This window comes from Nerophis lumbriciformis, linkage group LG04 (genome assembly GCF_033978685.3).
Source record: "Nerophis lumbriciformis linkage group LG04, RoL_Nlum_v2.1, whole genome shotgun sequence".
NCBI lineage: Eukaryota > Metazoa > Chordata > Actinopteri > Syngnathiformes > Syngnathidae > Nerophis > Nerophis lumbriciformis.
In genome coordinates this window covers 57,703,313-57,731,019 of record NC_084551.2, presented here as the reverse complement: position 1 = coordinate 57,731,019, position 27,707 = coordinate 57,703,313, and the positions used below count along the sequence as shown (strand labels likewise).

Genomic DNA, 27,707 nt, shown 5'->3' with positions numbered 1-27,707 from the left:
TTCTACAAGGTGACATTAGTCAACAACTAAGCACACACAGGTAATAACTTCTACAAGGTGACATTAGTCAACAACTAAGCACACACAGGTAATAACTTCTACAAGGTGACATTAGTCAACAACTAAGCACACACAGGTAATAACTTCTACAAGGTGACATTAGTCAACAGCTAAGCACACACAGGTAATAACTTATACAAGGTGACATTAGTCAACAGCTAAGCACACACAGGTAATAACTTCTACAAGGTGACATTAGTCAACAACTAAGCACACACAGGTAATAACTTCTACAAGGTGACATTAGTCAACAACTAAGCACACACAGGTAATAACTTCTACAAGGTGACATTAGTCAACATCTAAGCACACACAGGTAATAACTTATACAAGGTGACATTAGTCAACAGCTAAGCACATACAGGTAATAACTTCTACAAGGTGACATTAGTCAACAGCTAAGCACACACAGGTAATAACTTCTACAAGGTGACATTAGTCAACAGCTAAGCACACACAGGTAATAACTTTTACAAGGTGACATTAGTCAACAACTAAGCACACACAGGTAATAACTTCTACAAGGTGACATTAGTCAACAGCTAAGCACACACAGGTAATAACTTCTACAAGGTGACATTAGTCAACAACTAAGCACACACAGGTAATAACTTCTACAAGGTGACATTAGTCAACAGCTAAGCACACACAGGTAATAACTTCTACAAGGTGACATTAGTCAACAGCTAAGCACACACAGGTAATAACTTCTACAAGGTGACATTAGTCAACAGTTAAGCACACACAGGTAATAACTTCTACAAGGTGACATTAGTCAACAGCTAAGCACACACAGGTAATAACTTCTACAAGGTGACATTAGTCAACAGCTAAGCACACACAGGTAATAACTTCTACAAGTTGACATTAGTTAACAACTAAGCACACACAGGTAATAACTTCTACAAGGTGACATTAGTCAACAGCTATGCACACACAGGTAATAACTTCTACAAGGTGACATTAGTCAACAACTAAGCACACACAGGTAATAACTTCTACAAGGTGACATTAGTCAACAGCTAAGCACACACAGGTAATAACTTCTACAAGGTGACATTAGTCAATGTAAACATGCATGACATGATTATACTTACATATTACTTACACATACAACGTCTCCAAGGCAGATGCAGATTTGAAAGTATCCAGTAACAAAGTTGTCCGCATCAGGCGCTTAACTATATTTTCAGCACTCCACTTCAACTCAAAGACAGCATGCAGAGGGTTAATGATGAACAGGGTAGTGTTTTAGCGACCATTTGTAAATCATATGATACTAGTTTGTAGGATGTGGAGACTATGATTGATATCATGTTGATACTTTGTGTGTGAGCAGTTTGGTGGCCAACTACATCACCTTCGCTGTGGGAGAAGTGCTGCTCCTCATCCTCACCCTCTGCTCACTGGCCGCCATCTTTCCCAGGGTAAGTCCCAAGACTACCACACTACTAATCCACTAGTCATTGACTATGTTAACCATTAGTCAACTAATTCATTAATAATCCACTAGTCATTGACTATGTTAACCATTAGTCAACTAGTAATTTACTACGTTAACCATTAGTCAACTAATTCATTAATAATCCACTAGTCATCGACTATGCTAACCATTAGTCAACTAGTAATTTACTATGTTAACCATTAGTCAACTCATTCATTAATAATCCACTAGTCATTGACTATGTTAACCATTAGTCTACTAGTCATTGACTGTGTTAACCATTAGTCAACTCATTCATTAATAATCCACTAGTCATTGTCTATGTTAACCATTAGTCAACTAATTCATTAATAATCCACTCGTCATTGACTATGTTAACCATTAGTCTACTAGTCATTGACTATGTTAACCATTAGTCGACTAATTCAATAATAATCCACTAGTCATTGACCATGTTAACCATTAGTCAACCTGTAATTTACTATGTTAACCATTAGTCAACTCATTCATTAATAATCCACTAGTCATTGACTATGTTAACCATTAGTCTACTAGTCATTGACTGTGTTAACCATTAGTCAACTCATTCATTAATAATCCACTAGTCATTGTCTATGTTAACCATTAGTCAACTAATTCATTAATAATTTACTAGTCATTGACTATGTTAACCATTAGTCTACTAGTCATTGACTATGTTAACCATTAGTCTACTAGTCATTGACTATGTTAGCCATTAGTTGACTAATTCATTAATAATCCACTAGTCATTGACTATGTTAACCATTAGTCAACTATTTCATTAATAATCCACTAGTCATTGACTATGTTAACCATTAGTTGACTAATTCATTAAAAATCCACTAGTCATTGACTATGTTAACCATTAGTCAACCTATCTATTAATAATCCACTAGTCATTGACTATGTTAACCAGTAGTCGGCTAATTTATTAATAATCCACTCGTCATTGACTATGTTAACCATTAGTCAACTAATACATTAATAATCCACTAGTCATTTACTATGTTAACCATTAGTTGACTAGTTAATTAATAATCCACTAGTCATTGACTATGTTAACCATTAGTCTACTAGTAATTGACTATGTTAACCATTAGTTGACTAATTAATTAATAAACCATAAGTAATTGACTATGTTAACCATTAGTCAACCTATCTATTAATAATCCACTAGTCATTGACTATGTTAACCAGTAGTCGGCTAATTTATTAATAATCCACTCGTCATTGACTATGTTAACCATTAGTCAACTAATACATTAATAATCCACTAGTCATTTACTATGTTAACCATTAGTTGACTAGTTAATTAATAATCCACTAGTCATTGACTATGTTAACCATTAGTCTACTAGTAATTGACTATGTTAACCATTAGTTGACTAATTAATTAATAAACCATAAGTAATTGACTATTTTAACCATTAGTCGACTAATTCATTAATAATCTTATAATTATGACTTCTTATCTCATAATCATGATTTTTTATCTGATAATCATGACTTTTTATCTGATGATCATGACTTTTTATCTGATAATCATGACTTTTTATCTGATGATCATGACTTTTTATCTGATAATCATGACTTTTTATCTGATAATCATGACTTTTTATCTGATAATCATAACTTTTTATCTGATAATCATGACTTTTTATCTGATAATCATGACTTTTTATCTGATAATCTTGACTTTTTATCTGATGATCATGACTTTTTATCTGATAATCATAACTTTTTATCTGATAATCATGACTTTTTATCTGATAATCATGACTTTTTATCTGATAATCATGGCTTTTTATCTGATGATCATGACTTTTTATCTGATGATCATGACTTTTTATCTGATGATTATGACTTTTTATCTGATAATAATAACTTTTTATCTGATAATCATGACTTTTTATCTGATAGTCATAACTTTTTATCTGATGATCATGACTTTTTATCTGATGATCATGACTTTTTATCTGATAATCATGACTTTTTATCTGATAACCATGACTTTTTATCTGATAATCATGACTTTTATCTGATAATCATGACTTTTTATCTGATAATCATGACTTTTATCTGATAATCATGACTTTTTATCTGATAACCATGACTTTTTATCTGATAATCATGACTTTTATCTGATAATCATGACTTTTTATCTCCTCATTTTGACTTTTCATGTCAGCATTTTTCCATTCTGTGTTGACAATGTGATGTCATAATCACCAGAGTCTCATAGTCGTGACTATTCTAAGGGATGATCACGACTTTGAATGTGGTATGTTGGACTTGGTATGTTGAGTGGCAACGTGTGTGTCAGGTGTTCCCCAACAAGCTGGTGGCCTTCTCCACCTGGATGGACCACACCCGCTGGGCTCGCAACAGCTGGGCCATGGCGGCCATCTTTGTCCTCACCGTCAGCGACATCGTGGACATGGTGAGCGCCCCACACCCGCCGTGCTTACCCGCCGCGTCCTGACCCGACCCGCCCCGCTTCTCTCCCAGCTGAGCTGTCCGCCTCCGGGACCCAAGTGGGCCAAATCCTCCGCCCGGCCCCGCCCCCAAGGTTGTCTGGACAACCCCAAGTACTACAGCTACGTGGCCGTGCTGGCGCTGATGGCCACCACCATGCTGGTGCAAGTCAGTCACATGGTCAAGCTCACGCTCATGCTGCTCATCACCGTGGCAACCGGCGTGGTCAACATATACAGCTGGAGGGACGTCTTCGACCGCTACGACAGGGCCCGCTTTCAGGAGTACAGGTGAGACGTGGGCCCGCTTTCAGGAGTATAGGTGAGACGTGGGCCCGCTTTCAGGAGTATAGGTGAGACGTGGGCCCGCTTTCAGGAGTACAGGTGAGACGTGGGCCCGCTTTCAGGAGTACGGGTGAGACGTGGGCCCGCTTTCAGGAGTACGGGTGAGACGTGGGCCCGCTTTCAGGAGTACAAGTGAGACATGGGCCCGCTTTCAGGAGTACGGGTGACACGTGGGCCCGCTTTCAGGAGTACAGGTGAGACGTGGGCCCGCTTTCAGGAGTACGGGTGAGACGTGGGCCCGCTTTCAGGAGTACGGGTAAGACGTGGGCCCGCTTTCAGGAGTACAGGTGAGACGTGGGCCCGCTTTCAGGAGTACGGGTGAGACGTGGGCCCGCTTTCAGGAGTACGGGTGAGACGTGGGCCCGCTTTCAGGAGTACAGGTGAGACGTGGGCCCGCTTTCAGGAGTACGGGTGAGACGTGGGCCTGCTTTCAGGAGTACGGGTGAGACGTGGGCCCGCTTTCAGGAGTACGGGTGACACGTGGGCCCGCTTTCAGGAGTACGGGTGAGACGTGGGCCCGCTTTCTGGAGTACGGGTGAGACGTGGGCCCGCTTTCAGGAGTATAGGTGAGACGTGGGCCCGCTTTCAGGAGTATGAGTGAGACGTGGGCCCGCTTTCAGAAGTACGGGTGAGACGGGGCCCACTTTTTCTGGAGTACGGGTTGGACGGGGCCCGCTTTCAGGAGTACAAGTGAGACATGGGCCCGCTTTCAGGAGTACGGGTGACACGTGGGCCCGCTTTCAGGAGTACAGGTGAGACGTGGGCCCGCTTTCAGGAGTACGGGTGAGACGTGGGCCCGCTTTCAGGAGTACGGGTGAGACGTGGGCCCGCTTTCAGGAGTACAGGTGAGACGTGGGCCCGCTTTCAGGAGTACGGGTGAGACGTGGGCCTGCTTTCAGGAGTACGGGTGAGACGTGGGCCTGCTTTCAGGAGTATGGGTGAGACGTGGGCCCGCTTTCAGGAGTATGAGTGAGACGTGGGCCCGCTTTCAGAAGTACGGGTGAGACGGGGCCCACTTTTTCTGGAGTACGGGTTGGACGGGGCCCGCTTTCAGGAGTACAAGTGAGACATGGGCCCGCTTTCAGGAGTACGGGTGACACGTGGGCCCGCTTTCAGGAGTACAGGTGAGACGTGGGCCCGCTTTCAAGAGTACAGGTGAGATGTGGGCCCGCTTTCAGGAGTACTGGTGAGACGTGGGCCCGCTTTCAGGAGTACGGGTGACACGTGGGCCCGCTTTCAGGAGTACAGGTGAGACGTGGGCCCGCTTTCAAGAGTACAGGTGAGACGTCGGCCCGCTTTCAAGAGTACAGGTGAGATGTGGGCCCGCTTTCAGGAGTACTGGTGAGACGTGGGCCCGCTTTCAGGAGTACGGGTTAGACGTGGGCCCGCTTTCAAGAGTACAGGTGAGACGTGGGTCCGCTTTCAGGAGTACAGGTGAGACGTGGGTCCGCTTTCAGGAGTACGGGTGAGACGTGGGCCCACTTTCAGGAGTACAGGTGAGACGTGGGCCCGCTTTCAGGAGTACGGGTGAGACGTGGGCCCGCTTTCAGAAGTACGGGTGAGACACAGCCCACCTTTTCTGGAGTGCGGGTTAGACGTGGGCCCGCTTTCAGGAGTACGGGTGAGACGTGGGCCCGCTTTCAGGAGTACGTGTGAGACGTGGGCCCGCTTTCAGAAGTACGGGTGAGACGGGGCCCACTTTTTCTGGAGTACGGGTTGGACACGGCCCGCTTTCAGGAGTACAAGTGAGACATGGGCCCGCTTTCAGAAGTACAGCTGATATTTTAATTTTTTTTTAAAAAGCTAAAAATAGATCATGTATATATTTACAGACAAATCTTTGTTAGAGGTGGCAAATTTTATGATTCTTGTTATTATGATTCTTCTTCTTATTATTAGTTTCTTAGATTTCATGCCCTTTTGTCTTACAGTTGTATTATTATAGCTGACTAAGTATATTATTATTCATTATTATTTGGAACATTTCAGATTTTTCCCATTACATAACCATTTTTTTCCCTTTTTTCTTACATTTTTACTGATGTTTTATTCCCAGAATATTAATAACTTTAGTAATACCAATATTAATAGTAATATTAGTGGTAATATAGTTATATTTATAGTAATAATAATATCAGCAATTATATTAATCATATAATATAAGTCATTATTGTTATTATTAAAAATATTACTAGTATTACTAATATTATTATTACATTAAAAATGACAAACATAAATTAGATTGAAATTCTTCTTTATAGGAAAAACTGCTTTAGTTTTCAAAAATGTGGTTTTAGTGGAGCCTTTTAGAAAGGTTTGCCAGTTATGTAATAATATATTTGTTACTATATTTGTCTGTACTATATAATGTATTTGTTACTATATTTGTTTGTCCAGTGAAGAAGTAAACATGTCCATAGTAAGGTTATATACTATTATATATATTGATATTAATAACATGTCGTTAGTAAAGTTAGATAATAATATATGTTGATATTAATGACATGTTGTTAGTAAGGTTATATATATATATATATATATATATATATATATATATATATATATATATATATTAGGGGTGTGGTAAAAAAATCTATTTGAATCCCGATTCTCACGTTGTGCGATTCAGAATCGATTCTCATTTAAAAAAAAAATCGATTTTAAAATTTTTATTTTTTTTATTTTAAAAATATATATTTTTTATTTTTTATTTTTTTAATGAATCAATCCAACAAAACAATACACAGCAATACCATAACAATGCAATCCAATTCCAAAAGCAAAGCCGAGCCAGCAACACTCAGAAGTGCAATAAACAGAGCAATTGAGAGGAGACACAAACACCACACACAACAAAGCAACAAAAATGAATATTATCAACAACAGTATCAATATTAGTTACAATTTCAACATAGCAGTGATTAAATCCCTCATTGACATTATCATTAGACATTTATAAAAAAGAACAATAGTGTCACCGTGGCTTACACTTGCATCACATCTCATAAGCTTGACAACACACTGTGTCCAATATTTTCACAAAGATACAATAAGTCATATTTTTGCTTCATTTAATAGTTCAAACAAATGTACATTATTACAATCAGTTGATAAAACATTGTCCTTTACAATTATAAAAGCTTTTTACTCTGCTTGCATGTCAGCAGACTGGGGTAGATCCTGCTGAAATCATATGTATTGAATGAATAGACAATCCTTTTCAATCGGGAAAAAAAATCGTTTTTGAATCGAGAATCGTGTAGAATTGAAAAAAATCGATTTTGAATCGAATCTTGACCCCAAGAATCGATATTGAATCGAATTGTGGGACACCCAAAGATTCACAGCCCTAATATATATATATATATATATATATATATATATATATATATATATACATTGATATTTATGAAATGTTGTTAGTAAGGCTATATAATAATATATATGTTGATATTAATGATATGTTGTTGTTAGTAAGGTTATATAATATATACATATATATATATGTTGTTCTTCTTCACAGATCTTTTCTGGTGCCCTCCAAGTTCACAATGACAGTCATGATCTTCATTATGATGCTCAGCTTGTATTATTTCTCGCGACACGTAAGTTGATTCATATTTCTTTCTTTGGGCCAAGCTACTTTGTAAAAGTGTCTGACTTCAGCATTTGAAGAAGAAGTTGCTCATGATGGCCAACACTCGGAGAAGCAAGTGTTTTCTTAGGTGACAAAACATTACATTGGAACAGAAGTGTAGAAGTCAGCAGATATTAACAGGAAATGAACAAGTAGATGAATCATTTTAACAAAATAAAAGAATGATAAATGACACAATATGTTACTGCATAGACTAATTAGGAGTCTTTGTTTGTTTACGACTACGAGACAAGTTGTCTAGTATGTCCACTATTTTATTTAAGGACCACACTCTTCTTTACTTATTTTGCATGTGTTCTATCTTCAAATGAGGCCAATATTGCCATTTTTGTGGTGGCCTTTATTTTGAAAAGTATCGAAATACATGTTGGTACCAAAATATTGGTATCGGCACAACCTCTGCAGTTAAAAGGGAACTGCGCTTTTATTGGAATGTTGCCTCTCATTCACAATCATCATGAGAGACAAGAACACACACCATAATAATACCGTATGTTGAAGCACAGTACGTCTGACTATGGTTACCCTATTTTCCCCACCATAGGGCGCACCGGATTATAAGGCACATTAAAAGGGTCATATAATTATGATATTTTTCTAAATGTAAAAGACTTCCTTGTGGTCTACATCAGTGGTCCCCAACCTTGTTTGCACCACGGAGTGGTTTAATGTAGGCATTATTTTCAGGGACCGGTTTTCCACTTGTGCCAGATAAAATGCAGCAAGAATAAGTGCATGGAAAATACAAGTGACTATAACGCTGAATTAGTGTTTCTTTGCAATGAGATGCAGATGGAAATCAGCCTTTGGCTACAATCTGTCACTTTTATATTTGATATGTTCATGAATGTGCATTGTATCATGTCACACAGTTAGAACAACTTCTTGGAGCAGTTTTATTGTACATCTATAAACAAGCTCATTGTATCATGTCACACAGTTAGAACAACTTCCTCGGAGCAGTTTTATTGTACATCTATAAACAATCTCATTGTATCATGTCACACAGTTAGAACAACTTCCTCGGAGCAGATTTATTGTACATCTATAAACAAGCTCATTGGTGAGTCTAGTGCACATGTGTCAAACTCAAGATCTGGCCCTCCACCGCAAAATAAAATACCTTATATTTTCTTTCTTAACTTTCTTATTTTCTTACTAAAGGTGTTAGGGTTTTTTTTTCTAGTTTGGCAGGGAAAAAATTGTGTCCAATATTGCAACAAATATTATATTCTCTAACTTTGTTGTTCAAAATGCAAATAAATACGTACATATCTGCTAAACTTATAATTTCTGAGATTTCTTCAGGAGAGTTTTTTTTAAATGACTGTAAGTTGAAAAAAACCTGACAATTGTTGGTTTTTTTTACAGTAAAATTCTGTCGACTGAGCTGTCAGTTTTTTTGTTGTTTTTTCAACTGTAAAATCCACGGTTGATGATTTTATGGAACCACATTTTATTATGGTAAAAAACTTACGGCTGAGTTGACAAAATAAAATTAAACAGCAGTACTGTATTTCTATTTACAATAATATGTTGTAGAAATAATAATAATAATCAAATAACACCATATATTTTACAGTAAAAGTCTGGCAACTAAGCTGCCAGTTTTTTTCTGTAAAAAACACTGGTCAAATCCACAGATTTGTTTTACTCTTTACGTAAAAAGAATGTAAAATATTTCAATTCATAGGCAAATTCATGAATGATTTACTGTTACATGCGGCCCTCTACTGGCAGCCATGACTGCGGTGTGGCCCTCAATGGAAACAAGTTTGATACCCCTGGTCTGCTGGGACAGGCCCAAGTTAAGTGGGAGAAAATGCAGTCCTTTAGAAATGATTTCATGTTTCTAGCAAATGTGTCCCGGACCGGTACCGGTCCCCGGACCGGTGGTTGGGGACCACTGCATAACATGTAATGGTGGTTCTTTGGTCAAAATGTTGCATAGATGATGTTTTACACATCATCTTCAACTCACTTTCTGACAGTCTCTTCAGGATGCACCGTTTTGTGGGCGCTCTTATTTACGTGCCTCCACTTGGACAGCGTCTTCTACCCGTCATCTTTGTTGTAGCGGTGTAGCGTGCAAGGACGGGGGTGGAAGAAGTGTCAAAAGATGGCGCTAACTGTTTTAATGACATTCACACTTTACTTCAATCAATAACGGCAACAACAACGTCGGAAATGTGTCCCGTGACCGGAACTCTCTAATAAGTAGAGTTCCTTGGGTGAATAATGTAAAGTCACTACACCGGTATGTTTTAGTGGTTCCATGGTGAGTTTACTGACAGATATAAGTAAGAACTTTACACTACTTTATATTAGAAATGGCAACAGTGGAGGATGAATGTCACATAACAAGAACATGGAGAAAAAAAAGAAGATTATCGACCACAGTGTCAGCATGGACTACAAAGGCGGACGTGCGCAAATTTTCCGGACTTATGCAGATCCCAAATACACATCAGCAGGTACCAGAATTTAAGAAAAGTCGCTTTTGCATAATTTTGCGAAGCAAAACAGCAGATAATATGTCTGCTAGTAGGTGCTATTTTGCAGTCCTTATACACACACCTTAGTAATACTTGTATGTTGACAATCCATCAAGCGGTGCGGCTTCATAGCTTACCAAAGTCATACTAAAACATTTTGACATGTACAATATACACACTGCAAGTATATATATATAATGTAGTAACAGACACCTTCATAACAATATGTAATATGTACAATATACACACTGCAAGTATATATATTTAAATGTAGTAACAGACACCTTCATAACAATATGTAATATGTACAATATACACACTGCAAGTATATATATATAATGTAGTAACAGACACCTTCATAACAATATGTAATATGTACAATATACACACTGCAAGTATATATATTTAAATGTAGTAACAGACACCTTCATAACAATATGTAATATGTACAATATACACACTGCAAGTATATATATATAATGTAGTAACAGACACCTTCATAACAATATGTAATATGTACAATATACACACTGCAAGTATATATATAATGTAGTAACAGACACCTTCATAACAATATGTAATATGTACAACATACACACTGCAAGTATATATATATAATGTAGTAACAGACACCTTCAAAACAATATGTAATATGTACAATATACACACTGCAAGTATATATATAATGTAGTAACAGACACCTTCATAACAATATGTAATATGTACAACATACACACTGCAAGTATATATATATATAATGTAGTAACAGACACATTCATAACAATATGTAATATGTACAATATACACACTGCAAGTATATATATAATGTAGTAACAGACACCTTCATAACAATATGTAATATGTACAACATACACACTGCAAGTATATATATATAATGTAGTAACAGACACCTTCATAACAATATGTAATATGTACAATATACACACTGCAAGTATATATATAATGTAGTAACAGACACCTTCATAACAATATGTAATATGTACAATATACACACTGCAAGTATATATATAATGTAGTAACAGACACCTTCATAACAATATGTAATATGTACAATATACACACTGCAAGTATATATATATATAATGTAGTGACAGACACCTTCATAACAATATGTAAAAAAAGTGCAGTTCCTCTTTAATACATGTGATTGGTATCGGCCAATCTCAGTCACGGATGATCAGTATTGTAAGTTTCCTGGGTTTGAAGGTGGGCTTATGTTCTGGAGGGAACCCACACAACTGTTAATGCATGAGGCGCCTGGTCTGGACTAAGAAAAGGTGTTGTTTTGTGAAGGTGGAGAAGCTGGCTCGCACATTATTTCTGTGGAAGCTGGAGGTCCATGAGCAAAAGGAGAAAGTCTACGAGATGAGGCGCTGGAATGAGGCCTTGGTGACCAACATGCTTCCTGAGCATGTCGCTCGGCACTTCCTGGGCTCCAAGAAAAGAGACGAGGTGAGGACCTCACCATGTGACACAGTCTTGGTACTTTCATATCGTGTGGCGCTCTTCTGACTTTGACCCGTCTTGACGTCCCAGGAGTTGTACAGCCAGTCGTACGATGAGATCGGAGTCATGTTTGCCTCCATACCAAACTTCTCCGACTTCTACACAGAGGAGAGCATCAACAATGGAGGCATCGAATGCCTTCGCTTCCTCAACGAGATTATTTCAGACTTTGACAGTGTAAGTTGATTTCTTGTGTTCTGTAGGAGATGGACATTTATTTGTTATAAATCAATTATGCAGCAAACGGGAACCTCATTTGATACCTGTGAAGACAGTCAGGCCCAAAATGTGTACCCTGTCCAGAGAGTCAACTTTGTAGTTGTATCTTCAGACCTGCATCTGTATGTTTTGATTGTCCCCCAGCGATGACTTGGATCAGACAGCAAGAGACGATACTGGCTAGACTTGGTAAATTTATGAATATGCTGGAAGCACTTGGCACATGTTTGTCCAGAACTCACACCTACGGCGAAAAACTTGGCCTGCAACCGAGAGGAAACACCCGGGGTATTGAGTACGAGAAGGTCGTCCCCCATGACGCCAATGCTGAAGTGATGAAGTCACAAGGCGGTCAGTGTTAGTTGTGGCGGCAGCGCCTAAACCCAGTGGTGGACATCAGAAGATAAGGGCTTCCTGAACCAGCACCGCAGCATGTGGCCTTGGTTGAAGTAAAACCTTCAGTTGGCTTTATGGAGTTTCTGTCAAAAAGGACAATTGGTATACTCTTTCAAAATTCTATAATAATAAATTCAGGCGGTCGAAGGAATTCTTCAAGCCCCTTCTGAATCTTACTGACGTAGTTTTTGTAGAGAAAGCAAAGTCAGAGGACGCGGGGAATCTGCAATAGTCAAAAAAACTCCTTTGAGGCTCTGGATGTTGTGTCTTCGTCTCTTGAACATTGCATAGATTTATTTTTATTTTTATTTTTTATTTTTATTTTTTTTTATTTTATTTTTTTTTATGTCCTGTCCAGCTTCTCAGGCAAATCATATAGTTGATGTAGATGCCCATGTCGGCTGTTCAGATTTACTTTACAAAAGAGAAGTGTAGGATACTTCTCTTGTTGCCTTATTTGTATTTGACTTTATTAAATGTATTTATATTATCATTTAGTGCAGCCGGGCCGGAGCAGGAGGGGATAGAAAGAGAAAAAAAAAGAAGACAGAGGGGGAAATTGTGGGGACAAGAGGGGGATTAGACAGAGAGACAAAAACAACAACAGCAAACAACAACAACAACAACAATAGAGCAACATCAGCAAATATGACATGTACAAATATGATGGTAAAAGTAATAGCAAATAAGCAGTTAGCGAAAAATAAAAAATAATACAGAAATGACAATGAGCATTATTACACTACAAATGGATCAATACAAATACCAATAGAAATAGCGCTATTGATAATGAACAATACCAATAATTTACCTTTATTATCAACAATACAGTTGTTTAAATGCAACAATACATATACGTAATGATAACTTGAGATACGAAAGAATGCAGAAAAATGGAGGGGGAGAAAGAGAAGCAACCTACATTAACCTTGTAGATTGTTATAGTCACAATAGGTTAAGCTTTGTCAGTGTGCCATGTGTTACACCCAGTTTACCCTAGGGCAACAACGTTAATATATGTTTGATGAAACGTGATTATGTGCATGAGTGTAAGTATGCATATGTACTTGTATATGTACAGAATGTGTATATGTGTTTGTACAATGAATGTATATGTACAGAATGTGTATATGTGTTTGTACAGTGAATGTATATGTACAGTATGTGTATGTGTATGTTTGTATATTGAATGTGCGTGTGGATGTACGAACATTAGGTAGGTAAATATGTACTGTATTTGTGTATGTATGTGGGAGCGTAGGTACCTATGTACGTATGTGAGCATACGTGAATTTGCATGTACAATACAATCGACTCCCAGAGTGCGTGGGAGCCAGAGCACGGCCCCATCACCCCCGAGAGCCCAACCCACAAACAGGAGGCGTGGTGCCCAGGGAACCAGGGACCACCGCCCCCACGCAGCCAAGCCGGCCAGCGACAGGAACCCCAGAGCCCGACCCACCGTACCGCCCACAAGGGCCAGCAGCAGGCCGCAGACAGACGCACCCGGCGGAGGACAGGGCACGAGAAAAGCAGGGGACAGCCAGACCCCAAGCCAGCGAGAGACCACACCCCACACGGGCAGAAAGGCGAGACGCCCCGCCCGAAGGACCCAGAGACTCCCCGCAACCGGACGGGAAGACCGCCCCCGCCCCACCGGCAACCGGGCCCCCACGAGCCCACCCCCCACCCCCGGAGAGCGCGGCGAGGCCAGCCCCCGGCCACCCCACCCAAACCGGCCGCCGCAGGACCACCCAGGCACAGGGCCACGGGAACCACCCACCCCACCCGCAGGGACCCCAACGATGGAGATGGAACAACCAGCAACCGCCCCGCCGAGCCCCCCCCCTGAGGGAGGGGAAAAATTAAAAAATAATATTAATAAAATATATTTTAAAAATAAATAAATAAATAAATTAATTAATTAATTAATTAAAAAAAAAAAGAATTAAAAGAAGATCACAGACATGCTGACAAACAAGGTCACTACCCCAGCAACTGGCCGACTCGCAGCACCTCGGAATACCTTGCAGCACCAAGCTACCACAATAGACGCAGGGACTAGGCCCAACAGGCCCCAACCAAGACGGGCACCCGGAAGGGATGGACAGCGGGACCCAGGAGCTCCAGACACGCAGTTCGGATGCAGTAGCCTGAGGCGTCGACCCCCGTCTGACAGGCAGGCCCAGAGCGTACCCCCAGAAATATACATACATACATACATACACACATACACACATACACGTATACATACCCACACATACACATATATACATATACATACACATATGTTGCATAGATTTAGAAACCTCTGAATCGGCAGGCTGGGGTAAAGGTCTTCCCTTTAAGAAGGGTGACCAGAGGGTCTTTTCCAACTAGAGGGTGCTCATCCCTGGAAAAGTCTATTCCAGAGTGATGGAGAGACCGGTACGACCATTGGTTGAACTTCAGCTACATGAGGTGGTTATGGAACCCTTGACCAGCATTACACACTGGAGGCTTAATTGGAGTTTGTACCGATCAGTATTTCGCCTCTATACCTAGGTCGTACAACCGATATGCACGCCAGGACTGCTGCGGGCCTCCATTACTATAGCAACAACACATCATCAGTAAGGTAAAACTAACCTGTCTCATGATCGTTTTAATACCGGTTCACGTTCTCTAATAGTGGGTGAACAATCCAATGCTTGGTGGGTTCTGCTTCACAATGATAGGAAGAGCTGACATTGAAGTATTTGCCACATTTGCTTTGTGGACTTACAGAAGGCATGCGGCCGTGTATCTACCCAACTTCTCAGACTTCTACCCACAGAAAAGCATAAATGATTCAGGCATTTGACCGCGCCCCTCACGATGTCCTGTGAGGTGTGCTCCGGCAGTGCAGAGTGTGTGTAATGCTTCTTTCTGTCAGTCGGTCCTTGTACAATTGGAGCAGAACCCTGGTTTGCATTGCTGTAAATAAGTTTAGCCTGTTAACTGTGAACTTTTACTCTTATTTATGGCCAGACTTCTAGGCTTAACCAAAACGTTGAGGGTTTCCAGTTTGGGGGCCTTAGGATCTCATCTCTGCCTTCGGCGGATGATGTGATATCGATGGCCTCATCTAGCTGTGACCTTTAGTATTTACTGGAGCGGTTCGGAGCCTCAGAAGGCCCTGGGATGAGACACCGCACCTCGAAATCTGAGGCCATAGTTGTCCGCGGGAAAGGGACAATCGCACCCTTCAGAGTTCGTAGGAGTTGAAGTACCGGTAGTCTTGTTTAGGTGTGAGGGAAGGCTGGACTGTGGATTGGCACAGCGTTCACAGTAATGCAGTCGCTGAGCAAGAAGTAAACCTGTGTGTAATGAAGTTGAAGAATGCACATGTCAGACGATGACGTCCCCAACTATTAGTGTGGTGGGTAGTGGACCCTGCAAGGTGTAGGCTGTTCTATCTTGGTGGAACGTCAGTGCAGTCACTGAGGAGCTGGAATGAACTGTACGACTGACATCAGAGGTGGAGATGATTCAACTCGAGAGACGGGTAAAGAAGACTTTAGGATGATGCTAATGCTAATCAAAGATGTCCAATTTGATTGCCATGGGCTGGTTATATAGGTCCGGTGGGACAAGCCTCTCTTGCACCAACACCAGCCAACGTTTGACTTGTGTCTTTTGCAGCTGCTGGACGAGCCCCAGTTTCGCTGCATCACAAAAATCAAGACCATCGGAAGCACCTACATGGCAGCATCAGGTGTCACTTCAGATGTCAGTAATGGCTTCACCTGCATGAAGGTCAGTATTGCACATCACTCAATTGGTGCACCACCAACAACTCATACCAGTTTGGATGTTCATCAGAAGGAAGAACAGTCAGATAAAGAGCGCTGGCAGCACCTGGCAGACTTGGCCGAATTTGCCTTAGCCATGAAAGTCACACTCATGAACATCAACTATCAGTCCTTCAACAACTTCATGCTTCGAATTGGTACGTCTTTACAGTTCTCCTACATCAGAATGGTGTGTTTGTACGTCTTTACAGTTCTCCTACATCAGAATGGTGTGTTTGTACGTCTTTACAGTTCCCCTACATCAGAATGGTGTGTTTGTACGTCTTTACAGTTCCCCTACATCAGAATGGTGTGTTTGTACGTCTTTACAGTTCTCCTACATCAGAATGGTGTGTTTGTACGTCTTTACAGTTCTCCTACATCAGAATGGTGTGTTTGTACGTCTTTACAGTTCTCCTACATCAGAATGGTGTGTTTGTACGTCTTTACAGTTCTCCTACATCAGAATGGTGTGTTTGTATGTCTTTACAGTTCTCCTACATCAGAATGGTGTGTTTGTACGTCTTTACAGTTCTCCTACACCAGAATGGTGTGTTTGTACGTCTTTACAGTTCTCCTACACCAGAATGGTGTGTTTGTACGTCTTTACAGTTCTCCTACATCAGAATGGTGTGTTTGTACGTCTTTACAGTTCTCCTACATCAGAATGGTGTGTTTGTACATCTTTACAGTTCTCCTACATCAGAATGGTGTGTTTGTACGTCTTTACAGTTCTCCTACATCAGAATGGTGTGTTTGTACGTCTTTACAGTTCTCCTACATCAGAATGGTGTGTTTGTACGTCTTTACAGTTCTCCTACATCAGAATGGTGTGTTTGTACGTCTTTACAGTTCTCCTACATCAGAATGGTGTGTTTGTACGTCTTTACAGTTCTCCTACATCAGAATGGTGTGTTTGTACGTCTTTACAGTTCTCCTACATCAGAATGGTGTGTTTGTACGTCTTTACAGTTCTCCTACACCAGAATGGTGTGTTTGTACGTCTTTACAGTTCTCCTACACCAGAATGGTGTGTTTGTACGTCTTTACAGTTCTCCTACATCAGAATGGTGTGTTTGTACGTCTTTACAGTTCTCCTACACCAGAATGGTGTGTTTGTACGTCTTTACAGTTCTCCTACATCAGAATGGTGTGTTTGTACGTCTTTACAGTTCTCCTACATCAGAATGGTGTGTTTGTACGTCTTTACAGTTCTCCTACATCAGAATGGTGTGTTTGTATGTCTTTACAGTTCCTCTACATCAGAATGGTGTGTTTGTACGTCTTTACAGTTCTCCTACATCAGAATGGTGTGTTTGTACGTCTTTACAGTTCTCCTACATCAGAATGGTGTGTTTGTACGTCTTTACAGTTCTGCAGTTTAAATTTGGGCTACCTGTCTCACATTTGAGTTATGTTTTCTTTGCACCAGGTCTCAACAAAGGAGGAGTCTTAGCAGGAGTCATCGGTGCCCGCAAACCCCACTACGACATTTGGGGAAACACGGTGAATGTGGCCAGTCGTATGGAGTCCACGGGAGTGTTGGGCAACATTCAGGTACAGCACCTCTCTTTATTGCAGGCCGAGTATAAGTTGCTGCAGAATACTCATTTCATTACTAATGTGACGGTACAACGGAGGGAAGAAGACGGCACGGAAGCAGACGTTGTTTCAGCTCTATTTATTAAATAACAATATTATCAAGTGCGTAACTAATCCAAATATGTGTGGTGTGCGACCATGTGTAGTGATCAAGTGAGTGTTACCAGGAGTGTTGAGCGAGGTGCGGAAGTCCATGGAGGGCAAGGCAAGCTCGGAGATCCAGAGACGGGCAGGAGGTCAGGGGAAAGAGCGAGGCGTCAAAGTCCGTGTCCAGGCGGGAGGTCGAGATCCAAAGAGGCAGCCAGGGGAACCAGAGGGAATACGGGGAGACGAGACACACAGCTGGTGACGAGGAAACGGAGGAATGCTGCTGGATGGCGACAAAGAACACAATAGAAATGATCACGGAGGGGGAGAAACACAGAGAGAGAGAGAGAGCGAGCATAGAGCTAGAGATGTCGGCTTACTGTACGGGAACAGGTCGCTACGTTCTGGCCCGGAACGCAGCATTGCTCTGGTTTAAGAAGCTCGGCCTATCATCAGCTGCAGGTGTGCATTTTGCTGATTGGTTGTGCAGCCGGAGTGGCGCGTGCAGGTGCACGCTTGGAGGTGCGCTCAGATGAACACGCACTGAAGTGCGTCCGGGCCGTGAAAACGGACACTTTTTTCATTGGAAGGTTTTTTCACTTATTGTGTTTTAGCATCACCATTTCCTAGTAGGAATCCATCCATCTTCCTCCGAGCCGAGAAGCCCAGACTTCCCCCTCCCCAGCCACTTGGTCCAGCTCCAGGCCAGCTGGGAGACATAGTCCCCACCCCAACGTGTCCTGGTTCTTCTTCCCTAGGGAGGCGTTCGGGGGCATCCTGACCAGATGCCCCAACCGCCTCATCTGACTCCTCTCGACGTGGAGGAGCAGCGGTTTTACTCGGAGCTCCTCCCGAATGACAGATCTTCCCAGCCTATCTCTGAGGGAAGATCCTGGCCAGATGAAGCCATCAGGACCACATCATCCGCTAAAAGCAGAGACCTAATCCTGCAGCCGCCAAGCCGGATCCCCTGAATGTGCCTAGAAATTCTGTCCGCAAAAGTTGTGAACAGAACCGGTGACAAAGGGCAGCACTGGCCAAGTCCAACCTCACTGGAAACGTGTCCGACTTACTGCCGGCAGTGCGGATAAAGAAAAGTTCAACATGAAATACAGAAAGGGAAAATATTCAAACATGACGAATACAACAGAGTTGATAATTGTTACAGTGTCACATATTGGTTGTTGGCCTGGCCTCAGAATGCAGAGACAGCAGATAAGGTGCAGATAAAAGGAAGTACCAGCGTGGTTTCAGCAGTAGATCCCTGTTGAGCAAAAACAAGGCAAAGAAAAACCCTGTGATCACATCACATCAGCATCCATTTCTCAATGGATGCTGAGTGGATACACTTAATAATCTGAGAGTCCGCAGTCCAATCTGGAGTTTCACCTAACAGTCGATCACATGCTTTTTTACAGAAAATCAGTGGCCGAATGGATCGTTACTTCCCAACATGGTAGATAAATAAATGACAAGGATTTGTTAGGCATAAAACACAAACCTTGTGGACGATAAGAGAACCTTGGCTTGGTTTTTATAATATACTAATTCAAGATGGCTACAGAATTTGGTGTTTTCATAGGCACCAACCAAATTCCGTCGGTTCTACCGGGTATCGATTCATACAAAATCAAACGGTGCCACGTTTCGATTCTTTTGTTGCACGTGACGTCACGTCCGGTTGCAGACTGAACAGCGGCTCACGTAAACCATCAGTCAAGCAGCACTGAGAGCGGCCTCAGCCAAACTCCCGCCAAGTAATGTTGCAATTTTCAACACCAAAATAGCAAGTGTGCTTGCTAGAAAACGCTACAATGTAAAGTGAGGCTCCACTTGTGCCAGCGTCATGCTAATTTACACTGGGTTTGCCATAGAGAGGCTACTATGAGCATTAGCAATTTCACATGGCGATTTCATCACCTCCGAGTTTGGTAATGAGAACCACAACTAAGATGGATGTTACATTCAAACATCTTAACAACATTCTTACCGTATAAACACTTTGTAGGGCGCAACAAAACACATATAGTTTCATGGAAAAATCTAAAAACCCTGTTTCCATATGAGTTGGGAAATTGTGTTAGATGTAAATATAAACGAAATACAATGATTTGCAAATCCTTTTCAAGCCATATTTAGTTGAATATGCTACAAAGACAACATATTTGATGTTCAAACTCATAAACATTTTTTGCAAATAATCATTAACTTTAGAATTTGATGCCAGCAACACGTGCCAAAGAAGTTGGGAAAGGTGGCAATAAATACTGATAAAGTTGAGGAATGCTCATCAAACACTTATTTGGAACATCCCACAGGTGAAAAGGCTAATTGGGAACAGGTGGGTGCCATGATTGGGTATAAAAGTAGATTCCATGAAATGCTCAGTCATTCACAAACAAGGATGAGGCGAGGGTCACCACTTTGTCAACAAATGCGTGAGCAAATTGTTGAACAGTTTAAGAAAAACCTTTCTCAAGCAGCTATTGCAAGGAATTTAAGGATTTCACCACCTACGGTCCGTAATATCATCAAAGGGTTCAGAGAATCTGGAGAAATCACTGCACGTAAGCAGCTAAGCCCGTGACCTTCCATCCCTCAGGCTGTACTGCATCAACAAGCGACATCAGTGTGTAAAGGATATCACCACATGGGCTCAGGAACACTTCAGAAACCCACTGTCAGTAACTACAGTTGGTCGCTACATCTGTAAGTGCAAGTTAAAACTCTCCTATGCAAGACGAAAACCGTTTATCAACAACACCCAGAAACACCGTCGGCTCCGCTGGGCCTGAGCTCATCTAAGATGGACTGATACAAAGTGGAAAAGTGTTCTGTGGTCTGACGAGTCCACATTTCAATTTGTTTTTGGAAACTGTGGACGTCGTGTCCTCCGGACCAAAGAGGAATAGAACCATCCGGATTGTTATAGGCGCAAAGTGTAAAAGGCACCATGTGTGATGGTATGGGGGTGTATTAGTGCCCAAGACATGGGTAACTTACACATCTGTGAAGGCACCATTAATGCTGAAAGGTACATACAGCTTTTGGAGCAACATATGTTGCCATCCAAGCAACGTTACCATGGACGCCCCTGCTTATTTCAGCAAGACAATGCCAAGCCACGTGTTACATCAACGTGGCTTCATAGTAAAAGAGTGCGGGTACTAGACTGGCCTGCCTGTAGTCCAGACCTGTCTCCCATTGAAAATGTGTGGCGCATTATGAAGCCTAAAATAGCACAACGGAGACCCCCGGACTGTTGAACAACTTAAGCTGTACATCAAGCAAGAATGGGAAAGAATTCCACCTGAGAAGCTTCAAAAATGTGTCTCCTCAGTTCCCAAACCTTTATTGAGTGTTGTTAAAAGGAAAGGCCATGTAACACAGTGGTGAACATGCCCTTTCCCAACTACTTTGGCACGTGTTGCAGCCATGAAATTATAAGTTAATTATTATTTGCAAAAAATAAAAAAAGTTTATGAGTTTGAACATCAAATATGTTGTCTTTGTAGCATATTCAACTGAATATGGCTTGAAAAGGATTTGCAACGTTAATATATGTTTGATGAAACGTGATTATGTGCATGAGTGTAAGTATGCATATGTACTTGTATATGTACAGAATGTGTATATGTGTTTGTACAATGAATGTGTTTCATCAAACATATATTAACGTTGTTGCCCTAGGGTAAACTGGGTGTAACACATGGCACACTGACAAAGCTTAACCTATTGTGACTACAACAATCTACAAGGTTAATGTAGGTTGCTTCTCTTTCTCCCCCTCCATTTTTCTGCATTCTTTCGTATCTCAAGTTATCATTACGTATATGTATTGTTGCATTTAAACAACTGTATTGTTGATAATAAAGGTAAATTATTGGTATTGTTCATTATCAATAGCGCTATTTCTATTGGTATTTGTATTGATCCATTTGTAGTGTAATAATGCTCATTGTCATTTCTGTATTATTTTTTATTTTTCGCTAACTGCTTATTTGCTATTACTTTTACCATCATATTTGTACATGTCATATTTGCTGATGTTGCTCTATTGTTGTTGTTGTTGTTGTTTGCTGTTGTTGTTTTTGTCTCTCTGTCGAATCCCCCTCTTGTCCCCACAATTTCCCCCTCTGTCTTCTTTTTTTTTCTCTTTCTATCCCCTCCTGCTCCGGCCCGGCTGCACTAAATGATAATATAAATACATTTAATAAAGTCAAATACAAATAAGGCAACAAGAGAAGTATCCTACACTTCTCTTTTGTAAAGTAAATCTGAACAGCCGACATGGGCATCTACATCAACTATATGATTTGCCTGAGAAGCTGGACAGGACACAAAAAAAAAAAAAAAAAAGGATTTGCAAATCATTGTATTCCGTTTATATTTACATCTAACACAATTTCCCAACTCATATGGAAACGGGGTTTGTACTTCCTAGTTGGACAACATAGACAGACTAATGCCATCTTAAAACAAGACACATCAATATTTATTTTTATTTTCATTGGTGTGCAAAGAAAGCATATTTTGTTGGGGTTGTTCCTTCACGCTTACAAAGATAACGACTTAGACGTAGAATGACACGCTAACACAATCCCAGCAGGCCCACAACATTGAAACAACGTTGAAAAGCTGTTGAATGATTGTTGTTCCTGACGTTGAGCAACTCCAACCTATTGTTGAAACAACATGCTTTTTGATGACGTTTAATCAATGTCGGGTTGTGACATTGAAATGTGCTCATTTCCCAACCAACGAGGTGGATCCATGCTAGACATCAACATTGTCTCAATGTACAAATACAACTACTTTGCAAGGTTGTTTCAAAGTCAGTGTTAAAGGACACGTGCGCATCATCAACGTCTTGTGCCTGCTGGGATGTTATTGAGAGCTGCAAGCTTGGCTCCTTTGGCAGGAGAGTCTGTGATCGTGTCCCTTTGTGTGCTGCTCCTCGTCCCTCCAGGTGGTGGAGGAGTCCTACAACATCCTCAAAGAGTACGGCTTCCGCTTTGTGAGGAGGGGCCCCGTCTTTGTCAAGGGGAAGGGGGAGCTGCTCACTTACTTCCTGAAGGGAAGAGACAAACAAGGCTCCTTCATGAACGCCTCTTCTGTTACTCTCCCACATCAGGTTGTGGACAGTTAAAGGGTTTTCTTCTGGTGAGCCCAGCAGACGTGTCCAAGGTTTTGCCTTGAAACCGTGACACGTCATCATGGTCAAACACGGCCTGCGAAAGAATCCCAAGGTCTGCCGCTCCGAAATAGTCATCTGTGTTACTGAAGACTGAAGACCAGACCTGAACCCCATGAGACCGGTTGACAATCTACTTTTCATTCAGTGCCAACATATGAAGGAGTTATCTGGACTGACAATTCTAGTTTGAATTCTGGGTAGACTTGAAAGTGTTCATAGTGTGTAATTCTGTCCCAGTAGTGTGGGTACATTGTAGAACAGGTTTCGGGACTTAGACTGTGACTTGAATGTGCTAGGAGCCTTTAGCATCCGTATACTTTCCCTCCCAAACCATTGGAACACTTCCTTTGTTTTTCACTTTTGGAGTCTTACTATCGCTTTATAGTATCAGGATCAGATTTGTATTATTATTATTATTTGAAATAGGGACAGATACAAAAACATAGACATCTGAAACAATGTATGCATTTATAGACTGGCTCCACCAAACTGCGGTCTGCAGGCCAAGTGCAGCCCATCACGAGTCTCAAACGAAATTGGACCCTCGGGGTGCCTCTAATTTAATTAAATGCCTGACAGTATAATTGATGCGACTTTGCCGCCATCTTGTGGACAACATCAGTAATTCAGGTTAATGACCATGAAGCATTGAAGCCCATCCAAACAACCTTTCCCACTCATGGCGCAAATAAAGTAACACAAAAACGTCAACACACATGCTCACAAATAACACAACCTGCTTCTTTGTGGACATTATCAAACACGTCCACACACAGCACATCATTCAAAATGACACTGTTGTATGTTTGATGGTGGGGTGATGGGGGATGAGCCAAGGAGACGCCAAGAGGAATCGTCAAACAAAAAGCTTTATTTGTTTCAGTGACAAGAACTGCAGCTCTAGGAGAAGAAGTGTGTTGAATCTCTTCAGTCTGCTGTCCTGTCAGCACACTGTGTTTAAATACCATTTCTTGTAGACCCCCTTTCCAGTCTGGCCTGTCCATCTTTCTTTGCCATTATTCCTATGATTAGTTTAAGTCGGGTGACCTCCGACCCCTATCCTCTGTCCCTATCTGTGGACCTTCTACCAGGTATTGCTAATGTCTTTTAATCTTCCTCCTAAACCTGACACCTACATTATTATGGGATTCCCAATCTCCTGTGGACACTCACTACAGTGCCGGCGATGGACCTTTGCACTTTGACCGTAGTAGAAGAATACTTTTAAAAGATTCTGTGACCAAATACAAACACATGCTACTTCCAATCCTATAAGATAATTATACATGATATAATTAACCACAACACCCCTTTAAATCCACTGCAATGCATGATGGGAATAATCTCAATATTCAGTTATATTAATGTATATATATATATATACATACATATGGACATGTATAAATATATATATATATATATATATATATATACATTTATATATATATATTTATATATTTATATATATATATATATACCCACTAGAGATGCGCGGATAGGCAATTATTTCATCCGCAACCGCATCAGAAAGTCGTCAACCATCCGCCATCCACCCGACCTAACATTTGATCAGAACCGCACCCGCCCAATGTTATATATCTAATATAGACGATGCAAGGCATTAGTGAGGTTATAAAGCTTTTGCCTGTTAAAGAAAGGAGACTGATCCAATGCAGTACAGACATTCGCGTGCCACGCTGTCACGACCCAGACGCACACCAGTGCGCAATCATATGGGAGCCGCGCTGAGCACACCTCCAAGCGCGTCTCGCTGCCGGCGACGGCCGGGTATGGGCCCGACGCTCCAGCGCCATCCATTTTCAGGGCTAGTTGATTCGGCAGGTGGGTTGTTACACACTCCTTAGCGGGTTCCGACTTCCATGGCCACCGTCCTGCTGTCTATATCTACCAGGGTGAGCCCCACCCCTTTCGTGAGCGCACTGCGCGCGGAGTGACCCCTGTTACGCGCCCCCGGCAACAGGGGTGGCGGGCAGGTAAGCTGCGCGGGCGGAGCGCGCGGAGTGACCCCTGTTACGAGCCCCCGGCCACGGGGGTGGCGGGCAGGTAAGCTGCTTACCTGCTGCGCGTGACGCCGGCCGCGGCGAAGGCGGACGAGGCGGGGTGTCGGTGCGGTGGGCGCGGTGGTGACCCTGGACGTGCGTCGGGCCCTTCTCGCGGATCGCCTCAGCTACGGCTCCTGGTGGGGCCCTCTCGGGGGAAGGGGCCTCGGTCCCGGACCCCGGCGAGGCGTCCCTTCTCCGCTCCGTAAAAGTGTCCATCTCTTTTTTTTTTTTTCTTCTGTTGTGGCATATGCTGCAGGTGCCTGCTCGTTTTTCGTATGTGGGTAACAACATTTAACTATGTATGTATATTTCAGAATTGGTTTAACTGCCACCCGCCTGAATCTATTTAAAATCTTTTTTTATTTTATTTCAACCGCCCGACCCGACCCGACCCGCGGATAAAATCTTTTTTTTTTTTATTTCAACCGCCCGATCCGCGGATTATCCGCGGATCGGGCGGTTGTGTCCGCAAACCGCGCATCTCTAATATATACCCACATACTAGGGACCATTTAGTTTGGCCAATCAACCCATCCCCTTATAATATGTGTATTGGGGATGTCCAAGTTAACGTGATAACAATGCATTAACTATACATTTCAATAATGGCACTTCCCTTTTGACCCTCCGGCCGTGCCGTAGCAGGAGAACTTGGCTACAGTTCACATGCTACTGAGGAGCCACAAGTGAGCAGAAATGGACAAAAGAAAGTCTACCTTGTGGAAATATCAAGTTCACATCCATGGCAAGATCTTCTCCTGACAAGAAAGAACTATTTCTCACCGTGAGAAGAGGAGACATCCATGCAGCAAACACCTGCTGCGTGCCTCCTTCTAGAGGTGGGTGGTGCTTCACCTCTGTGTTCAGATTACACTTCAATTGCAGTGATAACATAACATTTAGTTTACAGGTAAGGTGCAGTGATAACATAAGATTTAGATTACAGTTAATGTGCAGTGATAACGAGGACGTTGTCCTCCAAAATCTCAGCACGCCATTTGGGGGAATCAATGTTTATTTATATAGCCCTTAATCACAAGTGTCTCAAAGGGCTGCACAAGCCACAACGACATCCTGGGCTCAGATCCCCCGGGTGTCTGGTGCAATGGAAGTGGAGTGGATCTAATTAATAATGTGAGAGTCCAGTCCATAGTGGATCTAACATAATAGTGTGAGAGTCCAGTCCATAGTGGATCTAACATAATAGTGTGAGAGTCCAGTCCATAGTGGATCTAACATAATAGTGAGAGTCCAGTCCATAGTGGATCTAACATAATAGTGTGAGAGTCCATAGTGGATCTAACATAATAGTGTGAGAGTCCAGTCCATAGTGGATCTAACATAATAGTGTGAGAGTCCAGTCCATAGTGGATCTAACATAATAGTGTGAGAGTCCAGTCCATAGTGGATCTAACATAATAGTGGTAGAGTCCAGTCCATAGTGGATCTAACATAAAAGTGTGAGAGTCCAGTCCATAGTGGATCTAAGTTCTAACATAATAGTAATAATAATAATAATACCTGGGTTTTATATAGCGCTTTTCTAAGTACCCAAAGTCGCTTTACATGTAGAACCCATCATTCATTCACACCTGGTGGTGGTAAGCTACTTTCATAGCCACAGCAGCCCTGGGGTAGACTGACGGAAGCGTGGCTGCAATTTGCGGCAACGGCCCCTCCGACCACCACCTATCATTCATCATTCAGTTCACCGGTGTGAGTGGCACCGGGGGCAAAGGGTGAAGTGTCCCGCCCAAGGACACAACGGCAGCGATTTTTGGTTTCTGGCACGGTTGCTCTACCCACTACGCCATGCCGCCCCTATAATATATATAATAGTGAGAGTCCAGTCCATAGTGGATCTAACATAATAGTGTGAGAGTCCAGTCCATAGTGGATCTAACATAATAGTGTGAGAGTCCAGTCCATAGTGGATCTAACATAATAGTGAGAGTCCAGTCCATAGTGGATCTAACATAATAGTGTGAGAGTCCAGTCCATAGTGGATCTAACATAATAGTGTGAGAGTCCAGTCCATAGTGGATCTAACATAATAGTGTGAGAGTCCAGTCCATAGTGGATCTAACATATTAGTGAGAGTCCAGTCCATAGTGGATCTAACATAATAGTGAGAGTCCAGTCCATAGTGGATCTAACATAATAGTGTGAGAGTCCAGTCCATAGTGGATCTAGCATAATAGTGAGAGTCCAGTCCATAGTGGGGCCAGCAGGAGATGATCTTGAGTGGAAACAGGTCAGCAGCACAGAGACGTCACCAACTGATGCACAGATGAGTGGTCCACCCCG

General features: G+C 41.9%; 1 protein-coding gene across 6 annotated transcripts in view; it reads left to right on the top strand.

Moving 5' to 3' along the window:
- Positions 1-23,921, top strand: part of adcy3a (adenylate cyclase 3a) — a 67,207-nt gene extending 43,286 nt beyond the window's left edge. For 3 of the 6 annotated variants that reach the window (XM_072913087.1, XM_072913088.1, XM_072913086.1), the window contains exons 12-21: positions 1,400-1,487; positions 3,831-3,965; positions 4,034-4,290; positions 7,868-7,949; positions 11,812-11,970; positions 12,055-12,201; positions 16,303-16,416; positions 16,483-16,609; positions 17,884-18,008; positions 23,110-23,921. In XM_072913087.1, coding sequence (XP_072769188.1) covers positions 1,400-1,487; positions 3,831-3,965; positions 4,034-4,290; positions 7,868-7,949; positions 11,812-11,970; positions 12,055-12,201; positions 16,303-16,416; positions 16,483-16,609; positions 17,884-18,008; positions 23,110-23,289 — 1,414 coding nt within the window. In that variant the 3' untranslated portion in view covers positions 23,290-23,921. Of the gene's footprint in view, positions 1-1,399; positions 1,488-3,830; positions 3,966-4,033; positions 4,291-7,867; positions 7,950-11,811; positions 11,971-12,054; positions 12,202-16,302; positions 16,417-16,482; positions 16,610-17,883; positions 18,009-18,199; positions 20,223-23,109 lie in introns of those variants that run through there. The other 3 variants (XM_061958251.2, XM_072913089.1, XM_072913090.1) reach the window with 3 other exon arrangements.
- Positions 23,922-27,707: the final 3,786 nt, after the last annotated feature.